Raw genomic sequence first — 13144 nt, forward strand, 5'->3', positions numbered from 1 at the left:
GTACTTTTTAAGTATTATACAAGTACATAGCATGTAATGTGAGAAGCTACTGGAATGCCCAACTCTAAGTGAAACAGAAGAAACCCCACAGCTTATCTATAACAGGAAAGCACTGTACGAACCAAACTTGTAAATCAAAAGGAACTTTCCATGAAACTTCCTCTCCATTTTGCTATTGACAATCAGCAGACAAGATAAAGTTAAAAAGATTAGATTGGAGGGGACATAGACACCCGGCCAAACTTAAATTCTAGCATTTTGCCCTTACAAAATTAAAATATTTTGAACAGAATTATAATATTGAGTGTACTTGTGTACTTTCTTTTACAAATCTTGAACGAAAGGAATACAGAACAGAAACACAAAACTGGTCTGCTACTAAGAAGCATTTGGCTTAGATATGATGCCAATAAGCATCAGCATCATCAAGTGTTCGTGATGATGGAAATGGCAGGAAAACATATTGTGAAGGGGCATTCATATTGGAATTGAATAGAGATTGCAGTAGTAGTAGTACCAAATGGATCATATTCATACAGCTGCAGGATTTTCTGGGTTTCCATTCTCAGCTAGGTACCTAACGATCTAAAATATTAGACTTTCACATTGATGGAACTGGCACCTGAGCAAGACAGCCTCATGTTAGTTGTGTATTTTACAAAGGTTGGCTAGCATATTTCTGGATCACATTCGTTGGGCTCATTGTAAGTTGACGAATGGCATAATTACATGCAAGAAGGTCTATGGGGATTCTTTTATAAGTACCCAATATTGGTTTTTCGTTTCGGCAGATCCCACTAGCTTTGGTTGCCAATTAAGTTGGAGAATTTACAACTTTGTTCCAAGATTCATTAAAGGGTAAAATCAATCACTATTTTGTTTTCCCTATAATAGTAACACATCAATGCACACAATCTTGTATATTCTGTTCGGATGTTCATTCAGTTTGTCTGCAGCTATAGTACTTTGCCACTCTATGCAACTGTCACTCGGGTAAAGTCGACTCTTACCAAAGCTTGTAATGATTTTCTGTGGGTTCTGTAAAAATGTTTGACAAGAAGCACAATTTTTCTTTATAGGAAAAGTTGATTCAAGAAATCAAATATTTGAGAACATATGCAAACGGGTCCTGCTGATTTGGTTAAGCAAGCCAATATGAAGACAGTTCTGAGAAAAGCTGCAAGATAGCTCTGAAATTTCTTGAAGAAATGCATGTTCAGTGCTATTGGGGATCAGGATTCAAGACTCTGACCGGTTGCCAATTGGTCCAACATCATCCATAGTATGACTCAACAATTTTGGAAGCTATAATCTTAGTATCCATACATGTTGTCAACAGAGAATCTGAACCAGAAACAGAATCCAACCACTTGATATCTTCCATCAAAATTTCACAGTATCTGATATATCTCTTCATAATGAAGATGGGATCTATCCACTGCATTGGAAGCATGAAGACAATGTTTATCTTTAGCTTAGCAAACATATGGAGATAATAAAGAGTTTTTTCAATTATTTATGAAGTATTAAACAAGTACTTCGCAGCTTGTGATGTTAGAAGCTGATAAAATGCAAGAGTCAGAAGCGAAACAGAAAAACCCAAAATCTTATCTAAAACAAAAACAATATGCCTACGGAAGGATATTTGTAACCCAAACTGTTAAATCAAGAGGAATCTTCGGATAAATTTTTTCCAGTATTCGTGTTCTGGACCATTAAAAAGAAAAGTTAAGGAATAAAGTCCAATATTTTTTTGGTAGTTTTTTTATTTAAGATATTAATATTTAATATTTAATTTATAATTTATAATTTAAATAATTTAATCTAATTTTATAAAATTAAAATTTTTTATTTTTTATTATCCACACTCCTTTTAGATAACACATAACTCATTTTTATCTAAAAAACATCTAAATATACAAAAATCTAAAATAAAATGTCCATAAATATTTTTATTAAGAATGAAATCAAATTGAGCCCAACAGGGCAAATTCAGTGGCTAAATTGACTTTATTCCGAAAGTTAACATATCATGAAGCAGGGAACACAAACGGCTAAACTGAAATTCCAGCATTTTTATCTTACAATATTAACAACTTTGTTAAATTTGCTAACACCTTTAAAAACAATTTGAAAAGAATTATAGTATTCGAGTGGACTCCTGTACTTTTTGCTAGTTCTTCTTTTTTCTGTTTTCTACAAATGTTAAATCCAAAACAAGAATAACGAACAGAAACACAAGTCAGAGCTGATGTATGAATTGGGTATGTTACCCTATTACAAGCAGAACCATGTAAAAAGTTTGAATCTCCAAAGTGGTAACTAATTAAAGGAGTTGCCATTCATCCTCTTGGGCACCCCCGCCTTCTGCGTCATCATTCACAGGCATCATCACATTAACAGAATCATCCTCTTGAACCTCATCATCTTCATTGTTTAACATGTCACCATGGCTTACTGGCTTTGGCAATTTATGACAGTGAGCCACAGTAAATAACGGCGCACCCTGTGAGTCATCTGCCAGCTTGGATGCCAGCAGACAGAATTCATCAAAATCATCTGCCCAGCAGCAAATGGGAAAAACAATGGAGGTAAGATACCCTGGTCGACGAGTTCGTATAGCTAAAATATTTAGAGGGCCAAGTTAAAGCAGCTACCTTTGTCTCGGCAATAAAATCCAATTGCCAATGATGGATCAATTGAGTGCAGAGGTATATGCCGTACGATGCTGGAAAAATTATTAGAATTTAATAAGCAGAGACAATAGAATTTAACTCTCACGATCAATACATGAATAAAATCAGTGCTAAAAAGAAGCTTACTCGCTGTGGTAAGATGAAGTATCAGCCTCTATGTCATCTCTGCCAATGTTGACCACCTGAATATCCAACCATTAACAGTTCACAATCAATTCAAACCCGTCTAACAGTGTTGTTTTCCAGCCAAAAAAATATACAGCATCAAACTTTTGTGTAATATGTATTGCATGCACACACACACAAAGTAAGAGGAATAAAGATGAAAAGTATCTTGGTTCATCTTGAAATGGCAAAAAGGCCTAGTATATGATATGATACTCTATGAGGACAAAATTATCAATTGGAATTGAAGTCAATGGAATCGTTTTGTTCACTTTTAACAATATAGGATGCACTACTTAGTTCTATCAAACCTCATGAGAAATAGTCATAGTAATGCACCCTCTGTAAATTTGCTACAAATCCAGCAGCACACATAATACATCCAGCAATAAATTATAGCAGTCTGCATCTCAAGCAGAAGGTCAAATATCAAAATGTTTATCAACATGAATATGTCAGCAACATCCTAGAAACTATCAATTTCTGCCGAGCTTGTAGCTCCTAATATAACTTTCCTGTACCAAATACTTCTATGTCTATTCAAGGTGAAGAACACTGCTGTATGAAAGGCTAATTTAGGTCTTAGCCATGTCACTATCTTTTATACTATTTGGAATAACATAGCTCTCCTGATCCGTTTAGGTTAGCTCTCCTTATATCTGTTTAGGTTCCAAGAACTACCTTCTAAATTAAATAGGTGAAGTTGTTTAATCTATAAAATGAAGTACATTATCAGTTCTACCCTGTAGTTCAGGGAAACTGTGGGTTATCTTCCTTTTATTATAAACATGAGAGACAGCTAAATTGAAGGGTACAATCAGGTTAAACATGAACTGTTTTGGCACAACGCATGCCCTCAACTGTCCATACACTACAGAAGGCTCAGTTAGCTGGTAGGTTTTTTACTTTGAAAAATAAAAGGTCCTTGATTCGATTAAATAGCAACCTCAACAACCCCCTCCCCATACACATATGAAGCAAAATAGATACTGTTAATATTTGGTAATTTGACAATATTAGTTAGTCAATTACAGGCGTTTCAAAAAAGGTGATGCTAGATACAATGAACTAAAAAGGAAAAGCAATTTAAATATAATCAAGCTTTACCGATTGAACTTCATGCGGATCAAGGTAAAAAGCATTGTCATCTTGCACACCCACAATATAGGTTGAGGCACCAGGTTTCCCACCCATAATGCCAAGGCTTTGGGAGAAGGTGAATGTCGCCTGCAGTGATGGTATGTACCTGGTAATAATTTGATAAAAGAAACGGTTAACATATGTGAAATATGCTCAAATACAATCCCAAATAATATTTACTTTATCCAGAAGAACAACAAGAGTTTCAGTGCCATACTCCTGTCTGTGACTTAATGTTTTATAAGGAGAATTGAAGTCATAAAAATAAAATGATTTTATTTGTTGGTAGCAGAAAAAGAAAAGAATGTAAAGTAATTTGATTGATAATAATATCGAATTGCTACATATGATGTGTGAACAATGACATATTCATATCATAAGCCTAATATAGCTAAAACAGTGATTGAAGAACCTACCATGATTGGGAGATAAATTAGCAGGCTATGACATAATATCATAAAGGCCTTTATGGCCCTGGCCCCACGAGTGGACCTTTATGAGCCTCTAAAACATTGTAATAACTCAGCACATTCTTCCATTTCTTTTAGGTGGCTAATAAAACTTCTTAAATTCTGTACATGGCTAGCCTACAGATACATACAAGAAGTCTTAACAAAAAGAACTAGACCCTCTCCAATAGTTTCCCATGCCCCCAAGCAATAGGATGCCAACTGGAAACATTTTCTTGAAAAAGTTTGAGCATTTAAAAGAAATTGCATTACTTCTTTTACTGGAAAAAATATGTAGTGGAGGAGCAAAAAATGTGGTATTGCAATTGGTATTATTGTGGTTCAACTTTGAAGGTCCAATTGGTAGAATAGCATATAACTTAATTAGGAAAAATGATTCAGTTCAATCAGGTAACCATCAGTCAAAATCTACATAAAAGTTTGGGAGTCACGCCTAAAGAGAATTGAAACACAATTCTAGAGCAGCAATTTGCAGGAAATCTTGTTTTTTGAATCTGAAAAAAACTGAGTAATAATTGTCACAAGCATAGATATCTATAGACTAAAACCAATCCTAATACTACTTAGATTAGAAATCCTGAACTAGAAAAATTATAAACTAATACCAACTAGGAAATACTAAACCAACTAAAACTCCTAAATCAGACTTAAATAAAACAAAGACTCCTAAAATAAATTTTAACTGCTGTTCCAGCAAATCAGGTCTTATGTTTGGTTTGGCTACGGTTTGTAGGCTTTGATCAACTTGCAGACATTGTTCTCCAACGATCTTTAGATGCAACTTGTAGACTTAGGCCTGGTTTTTATAGAGAGACTAATGATTTTAGAAGTTTGATTACTAGGGTTTGGAGGGACCTTCTAAACAATTCATCCATCATAACATTCAAACGATCTTCAATTCACGCTCTTGATGAAAAGAATTCAGCGCTTCAGATTGGTTCAAGTAATTAGCCATTGGCATGCAGCTATATGTTGATTTATGTACCTTTTCAGGCATTCTTTGGCAATAATACAGTGCCAAATCTTTTTTTCTAAGCTTTGTCTTCATCTATTGCCATGTATTAATTTGAAGTTGCCTCCCCATTCATATATCATACTCAACGTTAAACCACCATAATTTTGCAGATCCTATCAAATTACACTTTGCATATCCGATCGTATGCAGTTCCTCGTAGTTGTAGGAATAAAGTAAATTTGAGAGAATCCATCCAATTACAAAATTTTGTAGGATCACATCCTTCATAACATAAATCATATATTCCCATTGTTGATGAAGATCAAAACATCAAACTATAAGGATCTTCAGATCTGATACCAAAATTGATGTAAGACAAATTTAGATAACCTGTTCTATGTTGATTTTTGCGGGAAATAAAGGTTTTAAATTTCAATTTTAGGTCTGATTTGATAGAATTCAGATCTAAAATAGAAGAGAAGGAAAGGAAATATAAGAAAACTTCTAAGAGTCAATACTTAGAAGGTTTAGGAGTCACACCTAAAGAGAATTGAAACACAATTCTACAGCAGCAATTTGCAGGAAATCTTGTTTATTGAATCTAAAAACTGAATAATAATTGTTACAAGCCTAGATATTTATAGACTAAACTAACCCTAACTAGGATTATGAATCCTAAACTAGGAAAATAGAAACTAATATTAACTAGGAAATACTAAACCGACTAAAACTCCTAAATCAGACTTAAAACATAACAAAAACTCTTAAAATTAAATTTAACTACTGTTCCAGCAAAGTTAGAAATTACAGAAATACCCCAAGCAAAGCAAGAGATTACAGAAATACCCTTTGGATATTGAAATTATAAAATATTAGATCAAAATTCTAAATCTCTTGATTCCTCAAATTAATTTTTCTTGATATTGTCCTTGTCCGCATCAAAATCAGCTCAAGATTTCCATGTTAACTGATATACAAAAAAAACTTACTTCAAGACAGTTGGTCAGATTCTATAGTTAATTTTAGCAACCAAAAACTTTCATCTGATTCATGTTTGGGCATAGGTAATGATTCCACCAAAAACATCAACCTTCTCATAAAAATTTCTACTGAAAAGTAAAAGAGTCGGATCAATCGAGGTAATGCAACCATAATACTAAATTTGAAGGATTAAATTAATTGCCACATAACTCTCCATCACAAATTTCTACAGCGAATACTAGAATCAGGATTTTTTCATAGAACATCCAAATCTGAGGAACAAGCCTCTCTAATACATGAAATGGGCGCCCCTCAAGTCATGATGTATCTATATTGATCAAACTAGAGAAACTGAGGATTATAGCAAGGTGAAATATTTAACTTGAATATTATCACTCCCTACACTCCGGAGCTGTTTAGAAATTTCTACAATACTATGAAACTAATACTGGGTATATTCTTATAGAAACGTATTACATGTTTAAACTATTGGGACAACTTGCTAATCCTTACTATGAACATACACAAGGAGACCTAACATTAATAACCATTCCAGAAATCTAGCAAGTTTTATATATGCAAAGAATATTAATTCACAAACATAATGATCATATATAATTGGCCTAATTACCTAAAAATTTCCCAACTTTTAATATTTTAACAATTTTAACCAATTCTAACAACTTTTTCACAGAAACCACTAAATTTCTAATATTTTTTCTAAAATGCAATCCGACCACCAGTTGCAGTGATTTTCGCTGACTGGATATCTTATTAAAAAAAGGAATGAGTCAGCAATTGTTGCTGACTCATCCAATAAGCTAAAAGGCAAAATTAATAACTAAATTAAAAAAGCTTAAAGCTACAACAAGAGCAGCATTATTTTTAAAATCTCTTCTTCCCTTTCCTATTTAGATACGATCAGCTACTGGCTTTTTCATTTTTGTTCTTTTCATTCTCTAAATCACAATGGAATCTTTTGTTTTCTCATTGTAGCCCCAAAAAAGTCTTTCTACAAGAAGGTAGCCTTTTTATAGCTGGAGCTCTTTTGATTCAAATTAATGGGTTTGAGCAGACCTCAAAAACCCACTAATGGAGTCTCTACCAGATGGGCTTCTATCTTATGCATTGGCAGCTTCTTCTTGGGGTGTTCTTGATGTCAATAGGTTTGTCTCTAAGAACAATTAAAAGATCTGATAAAAATCAAATGAGAAACACCCATTTCTAAACCTGAATCTTACTTCTTGAATTTATCGACCTCAATAAACCCATTAACAGATTCTTTGTGTTGTTCTCAAAGTGTAGCAAGAAATTAAGTGGTGTATTTTCACATTACAAATCAGTGATTGTTGAGATGGGTTAAAATGCCAAGAGAGGCAGAGCAATGGTCATTACTCGAGTAGAGAGGGAGGTGGATTCCACAGTAACATAGTCTCAACTAACGACATCTTCTCCACTAACATCATCATCGCAACCTCCTCCTTTGATGATGTACATCGTTATCGGACATTGTGAAGTGAGTTTTTTTCTGCTAGATTATAGATTTTTTTGGGTGAGTTTTGGAGCCAGCAATGTGGTGTGGCGGCGGTAGGGTAGAGAAATGAAATAAAAGAGACTAGTAGAATATATACACACAATTGTTCATGAGTTTGATGAGTCAGCCATATTTTGCTGACTCGTTTTATTTTTTTGTTTTGCAAAAAATAACACGTCAGCACAAAAAACCACCATGAGGCCAAATTTTTGGTGGCCGGATTGTATTTTAGAAACAAAAATAAAAATACGGGACTTTCTACAAAAAAAACTGAAAGAATTAGTTAAAATTGTTAAAATGTTAAAAGTTGAGGAATTTTTAGGTAATTAGACCTATAATAATTTATGGTTTACTCAAGAGAAACAATGATAATAAAACATAATAACTAAGAAAAAAGATTATGACATCCACTTATTTGGTTTGAGCTCGAGGCCAATAAAACATTGACCAAACTTCCTACATTTCTTGTTAACTTCAAAAACAACATAGTTTCTGCTAAAAAAATTGTTTAATTTGCTTAATTAGATTTATCACTTATTCTGATTTCATGACTATAACTAACTACTTCAAATTTTCTATATTTTGGCAATCTCCCCTCCTAAAAACAGCACATTTACCCCTTTCTAGAAGACATATGATACAAATCCTAGTAATTCTATTAAGCTACACTGATTAATTGAATTAATAAACAATATCTAGTCCGAGCCTTTGAAACTCATTTTCTCTCCAGCTTTCAATTAGTAAACATACTATCATTTAGAGTGCAAAATCCAATTGAATAACTCCAAGCCTGATAATGCATCTAGAAAAAGACATGTAGCACTAGAATTTATCTTTTCCTACAAGATCACAATGCAACCCAATGCATTAACTCTTTGGATGGCATTAAACAAATGACAATAGCCTCAGTCTACCCACATACATGATAAATTTCTCTTTTTAATGAATTTGTTCCCTTTACATAACAAGTACCGCACACGCTGTGTCCCAAATTATCTACAAGGATACTTACTTCAAGTCGCAAGAATAAATAACAAAGCTATAGTTTATCACATAAATGCAAGGGACCAAAAGCAAAAACCTAAACATGATGCTAATCAATCAAAAGTCATTGAAATGAAATGGGCAAAGAAATTTCAGAAACTGATCCATGCATCAGTCCAGTGCTCAATATGAAACTCAACAAACATAACAGAAAAACCAAATGATCAAGCTAATCTAAGAACAAAGGCAAATATAGTCAACTAGCTCCTAATTACAGAGTTATACTAAAACCAAACTTCTAAATAACCTTTCAAAATAGAAAAGCAAGAGAGAGAGAGAGAGAGAGAGAGACCACAGAAGAACTGATTCATATTCTTATATCATCCAGTTTTATATGTCCCGTATCAGAACTCTAGAACTTCTCACAAGAATTACCTCTATGTTATTATTTGAATTTTATTACATGGGTGTTACATTTTTTTTAACACATACACACAAACATAGACGGTCAAAGGACCTCCTCATTTCTCTTATGATATTTGTATAAAGTTCTCTATTAATTCTTATATTTTCATTACCTATGTTTACAGATGGATGTTACAAATATAATATGGATAAAGAGAAATAAAGTGAATAAATTAAAAGGGAACCAGAAAAGAATGATTTCAGTATACAAGATAAAATCAGAGAAAATGATGACAAACCTTGGATTAACTTTGTCAAGTCCAAGAACCAAAGGCACCAACAGAAGAATTGGTGTCCAATCAGCTTGCCCTCTTGAAAACTCTAAACAATGTCTAGAGGCATCTTCAATGTAGACAACTGGAGCACCACCTCTCTCCCCATCTTCATCACCAGAAACCACGTAAACAGCCATTGGAAGTGACTGGTATTCAAGGCTGTTTTCCTCTCTCTTAGAACGGGCAAGAGATTCCCAGGAGCGGCACATGGCATATGGGCCTACCCATGACCCAGCTGCAAGGCTATAAGCTTTTCCTGCCTGAATTAGATTGTGGATAGAGAAAGGTGCTGCCTCAGAATCACCAAAAAGGTGTAAGATCTCAACATATGCTTGATCCATAGGCTGCATAATTAAATAAAAATAAACATAAAAATTGAGCGCTCTCACTAGGCACTAAATGCAATTCATGGTTCGGCTAAAGGATAGAATGTATTTAGTTTCCATAACAGACTGGAAGAAAGGAATAGCAGAACAAAGAAAGAAACTAATGAACTATCAGAAAAACTAATACCATTCACCTCACCTTCTGGAAAGGTTTTGTCCAAGCTCTCCCCAATTTATGAAAAAGCAATGCCTACAACATCACCAGATAAACTCATTAGTTAAGACGAATGCATAGAAGAAATAACACAAATGAGCAAGGGTTCAGCAAATTATATGAAAAAAATGCGATCATCTCAGAATAATGTTGACGAGAAAAATGATAAAGCAATATACCTGAGCAACAAGCATCTGACTGCTTCTTAACATGCAACCCCAACCCACATCACTGATATATTTTGAATCTCCAATTGCATCAAAGCCTGTATTTTTAAAATAAATAAATAAAATCTCTCCCCAATTATTTAGTTTAACAAAGCTATATTTACATATCTGCTGAAGTGAACAGCAGCTAGAAAACACAAACCTCTTCTATACGTCATCAAAATTCGTGATGAATAATCATGTGTAAATTCAGCTAATCCATTGCCAGTATCTGCATTCCCAGACTCATCTTCTGATATCTTATAGCACACACCTAGAAGCCATATGTCACTAGTTGTGCTAGATATCCCAGTCCTGCTTGGTCCTAATACACGCTCGTGAATCCTCCTCATTGAGCCACCTGACACAATTTTCTTCACAGCTGACGTCCAACCATTGTGTCTAGAGTGGCTTCCTTTCTTCTCTGAAGCTGGTGGTGACTCGCGATATGTTTCAAACACTGAGAAAGCAGATGCAAAGAAGCTTGACCATAAAGAGCCCTTGGTGGAGAAATTAGACCCTGATTCCAAACAATCAGATGTCAAAGATCTATTCGGGGTATCAACTGGACATTTAGAAGAACATCTTGAGGCAACCCTCTCACGAAAACCCTTCATAACCTAGGCATGAAGGTTTAGCATAGACTGATGGAATCTGCTCATAGACACGATCCTGGTTTGAAGGTTTAGCAGCTGAAGACCAAAAGACATAAACTCAGTTTCCAGCAGAAACCATGATACATGAGACTGACAAACATACAAGTAATGCACCCTGTTGTAAACAGAAAGAGGCATATTCATAAAGTCTAACTCCATGAAAAACATTACAGTTTCAAGCCCTTGTAAATATCTCTATATCTCAAACTGAATGCAACAACATGATACATCCTGACTTCAACTTCATGAACTTGTTACATTTACTGAGCAGATACAATAGCAATAGGTTTTGCATTGTGTCTAGTTAGATCCAAATCCTACCAAGAATCACCATATAGGATGCGCCCAAGTTATGAAGAATAAAAATACTAATATATTTCCTTCAAATTCTCTCATCCGGTGGTACAAATACAAATATTCACTTCAATAAGCAAGTGAAGGAAATAGAGGATTTGTCATGAATACACATCCAACAAACCCATCTCACTCAATCTCCCAATTAAATCAATTGCCACTTTTTTTCTTTTTGAAAAGATGACATTTCCATATAAAAGTCCAGCAAGACAGGAAAATGTTTTCAATGCATCATTGCCCAATCCCCTCTTTTAACTTATATACACACACGCACACTAACAAAATAGTTGGTCTATGCAAGGATTATTTAACAATTTAAAATTCTGTTCAACAAACAAAAAAAAAGGAAAATTTAGCATCAAGATTGACTTTCTAGACATGATTTCATTTTAGTTAGAATTTTTTTTTTTTTTTAAAAAAAAAGGAACCCAAGGAAAATAGAAAAAGAAAAGCAGAAATCTAATTTATCTTGGAATAAGCTAATTTAAATTGCATTTAGAGAAGGAAAGAAAAAAAATAAGAAGAACGAAAAACAAGAACTTTGACGATGACATACCAATTAGCTCGTTATAATCCAGTAGCACAAATTCTTGTAGGTTTTGGGTTATGTAATGCAACCCAAACCCAAACCCAATTGCGAAATCGCCAAGATATGATTCTTGATTGAATCTTTTGTAAGTCTCTCTGTTCTTGGAAATTATATGGACTCGGGTTTACTGCATATATTAAAAACAAAAAAGAAAAAGGAAAAAGTAGCAGAAGAGAGATAGTTAGATTTTCTTTTCTTTTCTTTATTTTGAAGAAACTAAAAAGAAAGAGAGAAGAAGAACCGAAGAAAACAAAATCAAACCTTGGTTAATCTTCTTCAATCAATTATAGGTAGCTGCTTCAATCAAATTCTTCTTCTTCTTTTTTCTTGTTTTTTTCGAATCGAATTCTCTCCTTTCTCTCTATCTCTCAATTGAATCGAATTTCTTGTAATTGTTCTAACTTTAAATTCTCCTGGGACAGTGTGACACTGAAATGAGGATTTTTTGGGCTAACGACATGTGGGTTTTGAGTTGTGTAGTCTGTTACAAGAAGATCATTGCTGTAACTCCAGGAAAGAAGAATTTCAATTCTAAAATTTTATTGTATTTTATTTTATTTATTCATTTTTGCAAAAGAAAAAAATCAGAATACTGTCTCTTATTTATAGTTAAAGATATTTTTAGGATTAAAGTGTTTTGAAAAAATAATATTTAAAAATTAGGTAAATTTTTATTAGATATGTAAATTATAATAATAAAGATCCCATACCACAATTTCGGATTAATTTAAATTTATATATTTTATTATTCTTAATTAATTTATTAATTAATAAATTATTTTTGTTAAATAATAATTTCAATTCTAGAAATAATATTTTATATAACATTTTAGTATGACATTTATCAAAAACTAATTTTTTAATTATTTAATAATATTACAAAATAGTAATTAATTATATTGATAATATTAATTTATAAAATATTATTAATTAATAAATAATTTTTAATTATTATACAAATAAAATTTTGAAAATATTTTTAGGATTCTAAAGTGTTCTGAAAAAAAAGGTTAATTTTTATTAGATGTATAAATTATAATAACAAAGATCTAATATAAATCTAGTATCTCTGCATTTATATATCTATATATTAAATTTTAAATTTTGAAATATGAAGTATAATTATATTTTTAA

The 13144-nt window shown here is 33.0% G+C and overlaps 1 protein-coding gene across 1 annotated transcript; it reads right to left on the minus strand.

The window, feature by feature from the left end:
* Positions 1 to 2055: 2055 nt before the first annotated feature.
* LOC8285119 (cysteine protease ATG4) lies at positions 2056 to 12570 on the minus strand. The gene is made up of 10 exons (XM_002529179.4): positions 12272 to 12570; positions 11978 to 12137; positions 10575 to 11103; positions 10385 to 10470; positions 10191 to 10241; positions 9630 to 10009; positions 3969 to 4107; positions 2823 to 2878; positions 2658 to 2728; positions 2056 to 2559 (listed from the first exon to the last, which is right to left on the minus strand). Exons 3-10 carry the CDS (start codon positions 11026 to 11028, stop codon positions 2327 to 2329), a joined length of 1470 nt encoding a protein of 489 aa, XP_002529225.2. The 5' UTR covers positions 11029 to 11103; positions 11978 to 12137; positions 12272 to 12570; the 3' UTR covers positions 2056 to 2326.
* Positions 12571 to 13144: the final 574 nt, after the last annotated feature.

This window comes from Ricinus communis, chromosome 1 (genome assembly GCF_019578655.1).
Source record: "Ricinus communis isolate WT05 ecotype wild-type chromosome 1, ASM1957865v1, whole genome shotgun sequence".
Taxonomy (NCBI): Eukaryota; Viridiplantae; Streptophyta; class Magnoliopsida; order Malpighiales; family Euphorbiaceae; genus Ricinus; species Ricinus communis.